The sequence below is a fragment of the Spermophilus citellus genome (assembly GCF_964194105.1).
Source record: "Spermophilus citellus genome assembly, chromosome: X".
NCBI lineage: Eukaryota > Metazoa > Chordata > Mammalia > Rodentia > Sciuridae > Spermophilus > Spermophilus citellus.
This window is the reverse complement of record NC_138190.1, coordinates 64,929,513-64,945,235: the sequence shown is the minus strand read 5'-3', so window position 1 is coordinate 64,945,235 and position 15,723 is coordinate 64,929,513. Positions and strand designations below refer to the sequence as shown.

Genomic DNA, 15,723 nt, shown 5'->3' with positions numbered 1-15,723 from the left:
AAAGGAGCAATACAAGTTCTTTTTGAAGTAAAATGAGGTAGTCTAGTGTTTTGGTTAAGTCCTAACTTAAAATCAAGGGTTAAGAACTACCTGAGTTTAGGCTGTTGGTGTAGCTCAGTGGTAGAGAGCTTGCCTTACATGCTCAATGCTCTGGCTTCTATCCTCAACACCACTATCACTCCCCTGCCAAATATCTGGGTTTAAGTCCTACCTTTGCTACTGGTTATTGAATCTATTTTTGTCTCAGATTCTTCATATGTCAAATGAGAATAAATATACTTCTTGGAGTTGTGATTAGGTTCACAAGAGATAATGCATGTAAAGCCCCCAGGATAAAGCTTAACATGTGCTCAATGCTCAAGAAATAGGAGTCACTGATGTTATTGACTGCACCCCCTGCAGGATTTTCCTAGCAATACAGCTTGTCAGGGAAACTCAACTAGGAAGGGAAAACAAATTATAAATCATCCAGAAAAATGAAGAAGTGGGCAGATTACAGTTCTAGACATGCTTTTACACTTCTAAGGGGTGTGGTCATGGAAGGATTTGAGCACCATCATTATCAACATCACCTCCTTCCTTCAGAAACAGAGCCTGGCGTGTTGCCCCCACCTCTTTTCACTTGTAGCTGAAGTCAGAACTCTTGTTCTTTTCTTTTAAAAAAAAATTATTTTCAGAACTCTTCCTTTTCTTAAGGAGTCCCCCCCCATTTTCTCTTCACATAAATTGCTTTTTTTTCACATTAACATTGTGAAGTATTGGGATAAGATGTAAGAGTCTCAGATGTGTGGAGTATCTTCCATGTGACAGACAGAACATTGGGTGCTTTCCAACAGTGCTTTCATTTCAATCTCACAATACCCCTGTGAAGGGGTACATTTATGTCCACCTTATAAATGATTCTCTGAATCCAGTGAGGTTCATTTTTTTTTTCCTTTTTTTTTTAATTGTACTGGAGATTGAACCCAGGGGTGCTCTACCACTGAGCTACATCCCCAACCACTTTTACTTTTTATTTTGAGAGAGTCTCACTAAGTTGCCAAGGCTGGACTTGAACTTTCAATCTTCCTGCTTCAGCCTCCTGAATCAATGGGATTCTAGATGTATGCCATCTTGTCCTGCTTTCTTTTTATTTCTTTATTTAATGTACATATTTGTCTCTCAACCCATATAACCAACACAATCCTGGTCTGAGGTTGTATCCTGCTGAAGATTTTCTGCAAACAGATATATTCTGAAATTTCACTGTCCTCAACACACCAACCTTTGTACAATCCCAAATCCCATGAATAATTGGTCCTAGTGGGTCTGAGATCAAACTATAAATCTGCTACTTATTAGCTATACGATTTTGTCCAAGTCATTTAGCCTCCTTCTCTTTTTTTGTTTTTTACTTTTAAGATGGAGATGACACCTCTACTCCACAAGGTTGTGAAAATTAAATAACTTTCACAAAAGTGTTCTGTTAATCAGAATTCTTTATAGAAACCTTATTTAAAACAGAATCATCAGGGGCCTGGGTTGTGACTCAGTGGTAGAATACTTACCTAGCATGCATGAGGCACTGGGTTAGATTCCCCAGCACCACATTAAAAAAAAAAACAATAAATAAAATAAAGGTGTTGTGTCCATCTACAACTAAAAAAAAAAAAAAAAAAAAACCACAATCGTCAGTCAGCTTAATCTCAAAAGAGCCCAGAAGGGCAATGGAATGTTTGTATCTTTGACCTTCAACCAAGTGGGACTTCAGATCTGCCAGCTGTGTGATTGGTGACTTTGAGAATGTTGAGGGACAGAAAATGCAAAAATTTCCTGAAGTGACTGTTGAGGAAATGTTCTTTGCCATTATCAGTATATAATTTATATCATCATAAAGACATCTAAATTCTTTATATTGCAAGCTTTCAAAGAAGTTTTGTCTAATTATTTCATTTGGCATTAACCCCCCCAAGAATTAGACTGCACCAATTAAAATTGTTCAACTTGGGTTTGTTACCATTTTCTTCTTCTTGGAAGTAGTCCATTTGAATTTGTAAAATTCTTCCCAAATTCCCTTTAAGGCCCATCTATTATTACAATGGCCACTTTAGTGCAGAACACACCCCTAAACCCCCAGATCAGTCTTCTTTCTGCTATGTAAATCCACACTGCATTGTGAACATTATATTGTTTTGTGTTCTAGTCATTTATAAACTTGTCTTAATCTCTGTTCATCCTTCTCCACCTTCTCACTAGACCCAAAAACCTTAGAAAGGAAGAAGGAATGATTTCATCATTGTTGTTCTTGGTCAATGCTCCCCAACACACACTTTTTTTTTTTTTTTTTTTTTTTTTGGTGCTGAGGATTGAACCCAGGGCCTTGTGCATGTTAGGCAAGCATTTTACCACTCTGCCCCTGAGTTCCTAGTCCTTATGAAGTTTTTAATATGGAAATTTTCATATGTATTTTGTGTATATTACATCTAATTTCATATATATACATTTATATTTTAATGAAACCATTGCTGATTGTCAACAGTTAGCAGCACGTAAACAATATTACATAGATACTTCCATTCCTTCTGTCTTCTTACTTTGGATAATTTTAAAGCAGATCTCAAACAGCCTATCATTTCATTCATAAATGCTCCAGTATGGATGCCACTTCTTGCAATTCTGTGTCCACTACACTTGAAAGATGATTTGCATCTGTGTTCTGTGTTCTCTATTACTGAAAGTACATCAGATTATTCCTGAGTACGTATATGTGCCAGATCTTATGCTTGGCCCTGGAGGTTCCCTCTGAGCTAGAGAGGCACAACAGTACCAAGCCATAATGCTCCAAACCGAGAACTGTTATGGTTCTAGGAACTAAACACAGAGTTCACATGGGAGCTCAGGATCAGGACCTCAAATTGCACTATCTGAAATGAACCGAATCTGTTTTATTGCCGCGCCACGCGGGGTCTCCAGCAGGAGGCGCTGCAGAGGCCCCGCAGGGTCGGGGGCGGCGCGCGATTTGCTGTGTTCAGCTGCTGCGGGAACCTGGGAAGGTGGCCAGAGCGGAATTCGGGCGAAAACTGCAAGCAACAACGCCATTTAATGGAAGAGCGGGACTCCGAGCTCCAGGGCCTAAGTGGGGCCCCGATGTTCAGGCGCGGGGCAGAGGTACGGGGGCTCCGGGCAGGCTTGGCACCTGCTCCCCAGGTCCTCTCCACTCTGAGAGTTGCCCTGGCTGCCGCGGGTTCCCGCCCCAACTGCCGCTCTTCCTGGTAGAATATCTGGGAGCAGGGCACAGGACAGAACGAGGAAACACCTGTTTCCAACAAGAAACCAGGTGGGGGGGAAGCCCCCACCAGGCTTCCAATGGCCTCTCCTGGAGCTTGCTCACGAGAGCCTTGTAAAAGCGCGCCCAGAAAGCCAGCAGAGATCATTTTTCAAAAAGATCGCTTTCTATTCCTTACTCCCCCACCTGCCAAAGCTGTAACGTCTCTTAAAAAAAAAAAAAAAAAAAAAAATGTCTTCTTTCCTCCAGGGGGAAAGAAGTGGAGTTTCCCGCTCCTCCCAGACCCCTTAAGGCCCCCGCCTTGGTGTCTGCTGGGACCGCCACTAGCCCCAATCCTGAATTTTGCAACTGCATTCGCTTCCGGATTTTTCACTTCCTCAGCCCCCTGCAGAATTACAGGTGGGGAGTGGGACTAGGGGCCAGCGGAACAAAGACCACTGTCCTGGGCCAGATGCCCCTTCTGCACCCTCCTACCAACTGGGAAATAAGAGGGGGCTGAAGCCCTGGTCTCAAGGCACTTTCCAAAGGCCAGTAACCTGAAGATGCGTGGGAGGTGGAGACCGCCCCAGTGCAGCAGACGGACAGACAGACCCCCACTAAATAGGCCTGAGTGGCCGTGGGCGCCAACGGCCTCCCCGCACTGGGCTCCGTTATTTCATCAGCAGTTTCAGAAAAACCTGCCAAAAGCAGTTATGCCTCACTGCAATGTGTAGCTTTTTCCTGCCATTTTTTTTCATAATAAAAGAGGGAGTGAAGCTAGCTCGCTCTCCCCCCTCCACCCCCCTCTCCCAAAAAGAGCCAAATGGATACGAGAAGGGGGGAAAAAAGAACCCACACACCAATCTCTGAGGGGATGCCAGTGAGGTGTGGCTTGTATTTAAATATCCAATATGTCAATGTAAGGGGAGTGGGTATGTATATAAAGTGCTGTTTGCATTTGATAGCTCTACGAAGCCAGCTATGAGAGGCCAGGAGAGATGGATGCGGAGGGGAAGCGGCACTTTGACTGAGAGCAAGGTCAGGAGCTCGCTGCCCCACGCTCCCCGCCGCTGAGAAGTTCCTTGGACGCGAACAGACGTCGACTGCAGCTGGGCAGAGCGCGGAGCGAACCAGCGAGCGAGCGCCGGCGAATCGCCCGCGCCCGCCGCGGGGAGAGGCAGTTCGCGCCCCGCGGCCCCGGCTTGGCCCGCGCGCGCCCCGCACAGCCCGCGCCGCCGTCGGCCCTGCCATGGCGGAGGTAGGGGGGGTCTTCGCCTCTTTGGACTGGGATCTGCATGGCTTCTCCTCGTCTCTGGGGAACGTGCCCTTAGCTGACTCCCCGGGTTTCCTGAACGAGCGCCTGGGCCAGATCGAGGGGAAGCTGCAGCGCGGCTCGCCCACAGACTTCGCCCACCTGAAGGGGATCCTGCGGCGCCGCCAGCTCTACTGCCGCACTGGCTTCCACCTGGAGATCTTCCCCAACGGCACGGTGCACGGCACCCGCCACGACCACAGCCGCTTCGGTGAGGACACGGCCGGGAGGAACGGGAGGCGGGCGGACGGCGAGCTGGGGAGCTGAGGGCTCTGGGCTCCGGCTTGGGGCCCGCGGACCGCCCCTGGCTTAGTGCCGCCAGGGCCCGTCGAGGCGGGACGCGACGGCGCGGACCTGAGCCGCGCGGTGTCCGGGAGCCCCGCACCCTTTGGACGCTCTCAAGAGGGGGCGGAGGCGCCTTGCGGTGCGGCCTCTCCTTTCCCCATTCCACCCTCCCTCCCCTAGGAGCTAGGGGCTCCTTCTGGGAGCTGGATGCTGAACCTCCGACGAAAGCAGGTGGAGCTGGGAGAGGAGTAGGAGCTCTTTACTAGGAGGTCCGGACCGTGACTGCAGCGCGGGCCGAGCCTCGAGAGCAGCAGGCCTGTAGCGGATGATTGCCAGGAACAGGAGCCTGCGTGGGCCATGGGCGTGGTGGACAGGCGACCGAAGCCCGGATCACTTTTGGCTGGCAGGAACCGAGCATCCAGGGCACCTGTCTGCCTCGGGGTTGCTCTGCTCAGGGTAGGAGCCAGTCCGGGCAGCACACCATGAGCTGGGGGTCAGGAATCTAGGAAAAACTTCGCGGTGTCCATCATGTAAGGGCACAAGTTCTGGGGCAGCTTTTGCCTAGAACTATCTCTGGACTCCTTGCTTCAGGGAGCAAATTTTACTAAGCTCCCTCCCAGACCCAGAAACAGGTGTCCCTTAGACCTAGGACAGGAGGTATCTAACCTCCACCCAGGATTGTCTCTGCCTGCCTGCCACTATGCAGATTCTTGAAAGGACACAGCTGCCTGTCTCGCAGATAGAACTAATTATACAATTAATATAAACCTTGATCTGGGACAGAGGTTACTAGGTTTCTAAGCAAATGTGTACCCTCCTCAGTCATTTTCCATTTTTATTTCGGACTTCCTATTCTCCACTAAGTTGTCACACCTTTCCTCCTCCCCCCCATCCCCTATTGCCCTCTACTTCCTCCCAAGATCCCTATGATCCAAGAAGGGTATGTTCTCTTAGCCAGCAAGAGGCTCTGCCTACCTTCAAGCACGACATGGTTCCCTTTTTCCCACCCTCCCCCACCTCCAAATCTCCCCATTCTCCTATTCTCCATGCCTTTCCAGAGCTGCATCCGGTGTGCCCAGTAAAATGGCGGGGGGGGGGGCGCCATGGGGGCCAGTCTCTGGGTAAGGCCAAGCCTAGCAAACAACTTAGAACCAGGGTTGGTCTTCCTTGCTGGGAGCGGGCAAGAACCCTAATGAGGTCTATGTCATCTTGGAAAAATGCACTCAAACAGAGCTGGAGTACAGTAGGTTGGGAGGGGTAATGGAGGGATGCAGGTGTCTGTATAAACTTGCAGCAGGTCCTCAAAAGGGTGATAAGGTGGGGTGGGAAAAAAGGGAGTGTTAACTTGGCTCCTTTCCCTTCCATGGCTTGTGATTTTGCAGTCCCCTTTTGTTCCTCTTCATAAGGAATGGGACTCCCACCCTGACCTCAAAGGCTCCCAGAAATGGCCTAAAAATCATGGAATTATTAGTATATAAAAGAAAAAAAATGTATACATATCATATATATATATATATATATACATTTGCATATATATCAGAAAAGTCACAAAATAATGGAGAAATGAAGTGTGGGGGCAATGAAAGTAGAGAAACTATGAATACAGCTCCCAGCAGCTATAAGCATTTGTCTGACTCTGTGGCTGAGCTGAACCCAATAACCTACAAGGTCAACATAAATCAGTAATAGGCTCTTGGGATAAGTGGTCTTTAATTACCTCCCTAAAGACACATCTTGATTTCTTTTCATCTCCCAGGCCTGCTAAGGGTGTTAAGTTTAAGGAGAAACCAAAGGAAATAAAACTGGCAGGGAAAGGGATGTTTTCACTGCTGCTTAACTGACTGCTTCATTTTTGGTTTTGCCTTTAAAATTCATTCTCATATTCATATTTTCTGCAACACCCCCCCTCGTTCTTGAGACCACCTCTGCATCACCTTTTCCCTTTCCTCCTTCCCTGACTTCCTGGCAGTTGCATATATTTCCTGTAAAGGAAATGATAACTGGTCAAAGCTGTCTTTTTGTAACCTCCCCTGCCAACTTTCAAACACACACTTACTCCTTCTCAGCTTAGCTTTTGGCACAGAAAGAGGTGGCGTTTGAGTTTGCTAACTCTCTCCTCCCTCCACATTTGAGTTAATCAGCCAGGGTATTCAATAAATCGAAACTTTAACATTCCATAAGTGCTTTAGCAGTCAACATTCCAGCAGGGTAAAGTAGGCCAGACTTAAGATATAAAATATTATAGATTTCTGCTCGGGGGGAGGAGGTAGTCTCCAAAGGCCATGTAAAGTAAATAGCTATTTGTTGTAATTGGAGAGCAGGGCCCCCAAGGATTACCCTGGAATCCATGTGTTCAGAACGAGTCAGGCTGAGCCCAAGAGCAGCCTCAACTCCAAATAATAACCTGTTGGCACAGCATATGCTCCCTGTTCTCCATCTGCAATCAGTAGCAGGAGTATTTCAATCCTTGCCTGGCTGGTAGTGTGTGTATGAGGTTCATAGGGATCCTGACATTCCTGAGGGGCACCTGTGAACTGGCAGAGCAGGACTTGGGAGCCAGGCTGGAGGAAAGGCCCCCTGCCAGGTGGGATGGAGCAGGCTCATACAGCTGCTTTGGTTTTTGAGCGATCTGGTTTTTATTTGGCAAGATGCCAAGGCAGCACTGTCTTGGCCCTGAAGGTCTGAAAGGATGGCTGAGGGAGCTCAGGCAAATCGTGGAACCAGATTAAATGACACATCTAGCTAGGTTCTGAAGCAGTGGGGCCCAGGACAGATCAGGTTTGAGTGAGGGCCTGGGGAGAGAGGTGTAAGAAGAGAAGAGCCTGGAAATTGTCAAGAAAAGGGTAGATCCTGAGATGGAGGTCAAGATGAGGCAGAGTAGAGGGAGGTCCTGGACCTTTAAAGGGTAAGAGAACTGAAGACAAACTTTTTCTACTTAATACTTTACTTCAGCGCTTTGCTGTTAACACCCCTGTCCAGCTGTAGCTGGGAAAATATGAAAATGGCTTGTTTTCTCTCCCCTTTCATGCTGGCTGGAATTCAGGAGAAGGTTTAGAAATATCTGTTCCATCATCATGTGCCACTGGGTTCCCACAGTCTGAATCCAGCTAATAGGAAAGTTGGCAAAGGGAAATGATGCCCAAAGACAGCTGGGCAGGGATGATTCCAGCTGTTGGAGACCCCTGTTACTGGATGCAACCCAAGTGACTTCCTGTATGATCTGTCCTTTGGCATTAGGATGAACAGAGAGTTGGAGAAAAACTGTGGTGACTCAAATGGCCACACCTCTTGGTTTCATGATTTGTTCTCACACCAGGTCTTGGGCGGTGAGATCACAAGCTGCCCTCTGCTACTTAATGAGCTCAGGGTAGTCAGAGACATGAAATACTTAGAGAATGAGGGAACTAAGACTTGAAGCTCGAAAGTAATCTGCCTGAGCAAAGCAAAGAACTAAAGGCTCCAGTTAGTTGGTGGCCCTCAGAGTTTAGCACCCAGAACTGAATCATGACCCGGTTTCTAATTTCATTGCTATACTGGCTACTCTACTTTGAACATGCTCCTGTTTTTCCATATTCACCTCTAAACGCAATAGAACAAGTAGAACTCAATGTGATATAGTTGAGGCAGAGCAGATTAGTGGGGAGCAATACCCTCCTTTATGCTAGTCACTAGACCTCTCTCAATGCAGCCTTAGATCACATTTTTTAGATTAGCTTTTAAATGATTTTTAATTTTTATATCACCAGTTTTTCATTAGCTTTTTAATAATCCTGTTAATCACCCATCATTCTAAGCATACTGAGTTCAATCAAATCTCTTAAGCCGTTGTTGCATATGCTTTGCTGAGCCACATCTCCCCATCATAGAGATAGGCAGGCTTGCATATAAATAAAATACACATAGAATGCTTGAGACCCTGGATTCAATCCCCAGTGCAAATTTTAAAAAATATATAACAAACACAAAATGACAGTGCATGTTTTCAAGAAAATAGATGCGGTTGCCTGAAGAGAGGAGGTGAATAAGAGTAGTATTTGGAGATAAAAAGAAATAGATAGGGCTGAGGATGCAGCTCAATTAATGAGTGCTTGCCTAGCGTGCACAAGGCTCTGGGTTCGATCCCCAGTACTGCAAAATAAATAAATAAAAAGAAATAGGTAACTGAAAAGCCCTTGTACACATCAATTATAATAATAGGCCATGAGCTACGGAGTATGGTTAATTTCAACTATCAGCACTTGAAGCTTACCCTCCCTTAACAAAACCCCAACACAAACACCTCAGGAAATTGGTTTTGGACCACGGGGCAGGACTTTATATTGATTCCAATTGAGCTTATTTTGTTGAAGACAACCCATTTTTCCACACTCTTGAAATTTCTTTGGATCTTAAGATTGAGTCATCCCTCTCAGCTGCATGTCTTCTGGAACTAGGATAAGCAATCCACCTATGACTTCTTACAATTCATTTATTAAAATGTTAATTAAGGCAGAATCTTGTGAGATACAACTGGAGATTTGGATGTTTTAATCAGTTTTAACCCCCTGCTTAGAACTAGCTATTTTCCCTTCCCTTCTACCATTATGTATCAATCTCTTTTCCCAAGACTCCTTTCTTTGAACTGTAATAGTTAGTAGCAGGCAGACTGGGAATTAAACTCAGAGGATTTCAATGCAAGAGACCAAAGGCCAAAACCTAAGTCCTATAGACTGGCAGCAGTAGAACTTTATGTCCTTGGAATAGATCTGGCTTGGTGTGGAAACATGTGCCCCCAGAGCCGCATTGCCTGAAACACTCCACCCACCAGACCAAGTCACTAGAGCTCTAGAAGAGACCTCCCACTGGATTTTCAAACCTCCAAATTAACCACTTACAATTTTTTATTTTTATGAAATTGATTCCTCCTGCTATGTAGATTACATAGAATACTATGAATTCTATTACCTTTAAGAATTGCATTCTTGAGCTGGGCATGGTGGCACACACCTGTAATCCCAGCAACTCCTGAGGCTGAGGCAGGAAGATTATAAATTTAATGCCAGCCTCATCAATTTAGTGAGGATCTGTCTCAAAATAAAAAATAAAATGGTCTGGTGATGTGACTTACTGGTTAAGCACCCTTGGGTTCAATTTCCTGGTACCAAAAAAAAAAAAAACACTTCTGAAATGAAAGACAGCTAGATATGAGCTTACTTCATACCTTTGGATGCCTCAGACAATCTGTATCAAATTTCTGATCTTTAAAATGTTGAAAACTGTAGTAGTTAGAGACAGGAATATCCAAGGACAGTGTAGTTGATTATTATGTCTATATCCAGTAGATAAATGTACTACAGTATGTTAGGACAAATACGTGAAGTCTTCAGTATCACCAGGATTTCATTTCTGGGTCCTTTCACCCTCTTTGTGTTTGATTTTTTCTCCTCCTGGGGGCAGACAAAATCATTAAAAAATATTCACCTCTAACCTTGTCAGCTAGAAGTACATTTCTGAATTTCTTCCCTTTCCCCTTAAAGTTACAACATCTCAAATCAGTATGAAGTCCAGTACTACCTGCCAACTCTGCTGTGGATAGACAAAATTCTCAAGAGAGAAGGGATAAATGGCAGGCTTGTCAGCTTGGGCCTGCACTTAGAAGAAAGTTCTCATGAGGCCAAGTTTTGTCTCCTGACATAAGCAGGGGGAGCAAAGTTAGTGGCCTGTGTGGCCTTTGTTAGAGTCAGCTACAGGCAGTTGACAGCCTCATGTGGCTTGAAGTACATGGGAGCTGAGAGGGTGCAAAACAAGTTCAGCCTAGAGGACAGCAAGGTAATGCTGTGTACTCTGGGGATGAGGGAAGTGACTTTGGGAATGATAAAGAAACCTGGCCTCATTCTTACATTGAGAAAGCTGCCTGCCTTCCTGGTTCTTAAAATGGGTGTTGTTTTGTTTGTTTGTTTGTTTGTTTGTTTCAGCACCAGGGATTGAACCCAGGGGCACTAAACCACTGAACCACATCCTCAGCCCTTTTTAGTTTTTATTTTGAGACAGGGTCTAACTAGGTTGCTTAAGGCCTCACTAAGTTGCTGAGGCTGGCTTTGAATTTATGATTTCCCTGCCTTAGATTCCCAAGTTGCTAGGATTACAGGCATGCACCACTGCCCAGAAAAATGGGTGATTTTTGATAGCAATAGCATCTTATAATTATGGAGCTTCTGTAGCCAAAGTTACTCATGGTCTCTTCCTCATAATAGACCTAAGAGGTTGGGGATGTAGTTCAATGGTAGAGCACTTACCCAGCATGCTCAAGGACCTGGGTTCAATCCTCAGCACCACAAAATAAACATACAAAAATGTGCCTAAGAATGTTAAATAGAGGCAGACATTGTTTTCCCCATTTTAAGCATGGAAAAATTGAGGCTCAGAGAGACTATAAGCACCTTCTCCAAGGTTTCATTCTTGTAGCAAAAGATAGTTTCATCTGGTAATTCACCAAAGGCACCTAGGGCTGGCCTCCATTTGGGAATAAATGACTGGTAGCTCCTGCCACCTGAATAGCTTTCTCTCAATTTGATGTTAGTAACAGAATGGCATTCTTTTTTTGCTCTAGGAATTCTGGAGTTTATTAGTCTGGCTGTGGGACTGATCAGCATCCGGGGAGTGGACTCTGGCCTATACCTAGGAATGAATGAACGAGGAGAACTCTATGGATCAGTAAGTTTCAGGTTTTCTTTCCCTCAGAAGCTATTTCCACCAGCATTTGGACAATGTAAGGCAAAAGGATAAAAATTGTATCTAGCACTTGAAAACATTTTTGTCAACTGTAAAGGATTAGTGTATCCTTGTTACATCTTGGCAGCCCCCCACCAAACATAAGCTTTTCTGTGATATGTTTGCCTCACTTTTTCCATTGGAGGGCCAGCTGCTCTGATGAGAACAGTAAGCTGTGCCGGTCTGTCAGTAGATGGCCAGGGTTCAGGACATTAACCTTCCCAAGGAGCACGTCTCACTTTTAATGTATACCCAGAGGAGTAGCAGGCACAAAAATAGGCAGTAGAAGATCTGGCCTTCAAAATGAGGATCTGGGGTTAAAAACACAGTCCCTGATTTCCAGATTGCTTTAGCTGAGTCCCAAAGGCCAAATGAAACAAACAAATGAAGAATGAGGGTTCCAGGCTCTGGTGACAGCTCTGAGCCCCTCAGTAGGACTGGGATGGCTGTAGTACATTTTCTCTGTTCTGGAAGCTAGCCCAGCACTGGGGAATGGTAAGTGACTTTGCTGACCTTAACCCTTTCAGGGAATCCCAACTCCTGGCTCACACTTTTGAGTCACATAGCATGCTTTCTGGCTTCCTACACCCCATGGAATAAGAACACATTTTTCCCTGACACCTAAGAGATAGGCCTGTCCCCAGCACTCGGTATCGGCAACCCCAGCAAATAGTATGGTGGCCGGATCAAGTGTGAGAAGGGACAGAGGCAAGAGACCCAGGAGCTGCCAGCTTGAAGTAGCCAGATTGGAGGAGCTTTTCAAGGAGATCTTTTCTGAGCTTTCCAACTGACAGGCCTGAGACCCTTCATTAGGAGAGATCACAGCTCACCTCCCATGGAGCTTTATATAGATCCAAGGCCTTTGCCTGTCAGTGGACATGGTTAACTGTAATCTCAATGGATTTGAATGCTATTAGCCCTAAGTAGGGAGAATGCTCAGTGGGTGCCAGCAGGGCCTTAGAAAGCCATAACAGAAATTCTCAGGCTCAAAGAGCCAGCTGAGGCCATCTCCTCTACTTTCCTTCCTTCAGGAAAGATCTCACCGAAAACATTTTTGTGTGGCTCATGAAAAAGGATGAAGGAGACATAGTTAGGAGTATTTTGTGCTTTTTGGAAGACAGATATCTCAGTAATACAGGGCAAGTGGACTGAAATTTTCTAATGTCATTGTGCTATTGATATTTCAGGGTTTCTCCACCAGCAAGCTGGGATGGGGGAAAATGGTTATATAATGGGTTCTGCTTTGTTTTCTCACCCTCACAGAAGAAACTCACACGTGAATGTGTTTTCCGGGAACAGTTTGAAGAAAACTGGTACAACACCTATGCGTCCACCTTGTACAAACACTCGGACTCAGAGAGACAGTATTATGTGGCCCTGAATAAAGACGGCTCACCCCGGGAGGGATACAGGACTAAACGGCACCAGAAATTCACTCACTTTTTGCCCAGGCCAGTAGATCCTTCTAAGTTGCCCTCCATGTCCAGAGACCTCTTCCGCTATAGGTAATGGACCTCTGGTGTGACCTCTGTGACCCATGTACTCTGGGGCCACAGTTGTCCCTGTAAGCACTATACTCATAGCTTTTGAATCCTTCCTTCCTATCAATTTAGATAACACCGAAGCACTTACCATTCAACTTGACCTAGCTGTTGCCTTGTTCAAAGTGTATATCAAGGTTGGGTTATTTTGGGGAGGGATGGGGGGAGGGTTGGGCCCAAGGGAATCTTGTATATACTTTTTTCTTTATTCATGTTTTTTCCCCTGAGGTGGCACAACAAATAATGGGGGCCCCTGCCAAGGACCAGGGGTGTCTTGCCCCACAATCTACCCAAATACCTTGACAATGGGTATAAACAAAAGACCAAGGAATCTGCCATAGATGCTACCTACAGAGCTTTGGAAAAGTCTCATTAAGGAAATCCTTGGGGCTCTAGCCCTGCTGCAAGCCATCCCTACATTGGCTCTGCAGATTTCTCATTCGTCCTGACATGCAGTTTTCCTGCCATTGGAAGTGGGAGATGGGGTAGGTTATAAGAAAATGATATTAAAATGTAAGCATGGATACTGTGCATAAGGACAAACTATTTATGAAATGTATATGCTATTTATTTTATATATTTATTTATTTCAAAATAATTTTATTTTTAATGAGAGATGCTATGACTGGATTTTCATCAGAAAGAATAAGGTCCTATTGAAACAGGATAAAATGAGTTATTAAAGGCTTTTATTGGCAATAAAATTGTCTTTATATTGTAAACCACTCTCTAATTCTATTGATTTGTATATTTGGTAGGATTAGAACACTGACCAGCTTCTTTTTCTCCAACTCATTAGAGTTTCCTAATGTCAGGGACTTGGGATATAGCTCAGTTGGTAGAGTGCTTGCCTCTCATGCACAAGGCTCTGGGTTCAGTCCCAGCACCACCAAAAAATAAATAAATAAATGATTTCCTAATGTCAGTGTTATACTGCCAGTGCCAAATGACTCCATCATCCAGCATGTTAGCATTATATAGGGCCCTATATGAAGTCCTGGTGGGTCTTTCAGATCCTATGACTTTCGACTTCATGATAAATCAAAATTTCAGGAAGTCCTGAATCAATAAACTCTTACCAAACTCCCAGTTGTGCTTAGGATTAGGCATAGAGAATCTCTTCTTTGGGGTTTTGGGACTACCTAAGTCCCAAAGTCAGAAATTCTCATTGGTAACTTCTTCAGATATCAAGGTGAAGAGACTCAAAATAAACAAAAATCAACAGGGAAACTGATTTATTGAGACAGTCAATTTCCCTTCTAGAGATGTTCTCCTGTTTTTCCTCTTTACCTACATTCCCATTATCCCCTGCCAGTGCTTTTCCTAGGGGATTTTGGGGAGCTGTTGGCACATCCCCCTTAAGCATTGCAGGCTCTCTTGACTAGCATCATCATCTAAATACTGGTTAGAGATGTAAATTATCAGAAACTCTGGGATGGGGCCCAGTAATCTGTGTGCTAACAAGCCTTCCAGAAGATCTCTGTGCACAATAGAGTTTGAGAACTCATGCCCTACAGAAAAATTTTTAATTGTTTTTGCAGCCAAATGGTTTATAAATTAAGTTTCAGGGTAACATTAGTTCAAAAAACAAATGAAGAGTAGCTATAGTTGAAGGGGCGATGGAATACCTTGGAGCTCCCCCTTTCCCAGAATAGCCCCCTGAGATATCTTGGTTTGAGATCCCTGGCCCCTTTACTGATATTTACAGAGATAAGAGCATAGAATTATTTGCATTTGCATAGTGAATGTTGTCAGGAAACAAGAATCAAAGGAACAAAGTATTAATGAGTACATAGATACTATGAAGGCCTGGAGGGAGAAGGTTTGGGATCTGGGACAGTTTTTCTGGTACTCCTCAAATGCCGTCATGTAGGCATCTACTATTTTCCCAACTTATTGTGTGGGTCAAACAATTAGCTTAGGTACCATCTCACTTGAATGGCAAAGCCTAAATCCCCAGTACCCCCCCCACACACACAAACATAATGTAAAATCAAGGGCTGGTGGTATATACCTAAGTGGTATGACACTTATCTAGCATATGCAAAGCCCTAGGATCAAACCACAGCATCACAAACAAGCAAAACCAAAGGTCTATTAAAGCTTACCCAAATTCTAAGTACCCAACAGAGAAGTCACACATATGAGAATATGTACTTGCAATAGCAAATAAGACTATATGAGGACTGGGGGTTGTAGTTCAGTGGCAGAGAGCTTGCCTAGCATGTGTGAGCACCGGGTCAATCCTCAGCACCACAAAAAAAATAAATAAATAAAAGTAACAAAGACTATGGGGCTGGGGATATAGCTCAGTGGGTAGAGTGCTTGCCTCACATGCACATGACCCTGGGTTCAATCCCCAGCACCACACACACACACACACAAAAAAAAAAAAAAAAAAGACTATGTGATAAAAGTGCTAAATTGCATGGCTTGTATAATCATCAACTAGAATGCTAATCAGTGGAAACACCAAGGTGGAGATGTGCATGGACTAGGGTGAGTTTCCCCACGATGTAATGCATGCTGTGAAGAACCAGCAAGATTTGGAAAAGTAAAGAGGCTGATGGTGGCATTCACGTTGGGCTGTG

General features: G+C 44.8%; 1 protein-coding gene across 1 annotated transcript; it reads left to right on the top strand.

The window, feature by feature from the left end:
- Nucleotides 1-2,991: 2,991 nt before the first annotated feature.
- On the top strand, nucleotides 2,992-13,828 carry FGF16 (fibroblast growth factor 16). The gene is made up of 4 exons (XM_081277910.1): nucleotides 2,992-3,147; nucleotides 4,210-4,767; nucleotides 11,431-11,534; nucleotides 12,855-13,828. Exons 2-4 carry the CDS (start codon nucleotides 4,494-4,496, stop codon nucleotides 13,098-13,100), a joined length of 624 nt encoding a protein of 207 aa, XP_081134036.1. The 5' UTR covers nucleotides 2,992-3,147; nucleotides 4,210-4,493; the 3' UTR covers nucleotides 13,101-13,828.
- Nucleotides 13,829-15,723: the final 1,895 nt, after the last annotated feature.

Excerpts from the sequence above, each read along its gene's own strand:
- FGF16 (XM_081277910.1), top strand. The coding sequence starts at position 4,494 with ATGGCGGAGGTAGGGGGGGTCTTCGCCTCTTTGGACTGGGATCTGCAT. Across the intron at positions 4,768-11,430 it reads CCACGACCACAGCCGCTTCG|GAATTCTGGAGTTTATTAGT; the intron begins GTGAGGACACGG and ends TTTTTGCTCTAG. Across the intron at positions 11,535-12,854 it reads GAGGAGAACTCTATGGATCA|AAGAAACTCACACGTGAATG; the intron begins GTAAGTTTCAGG and ends TCACCCTCACAG.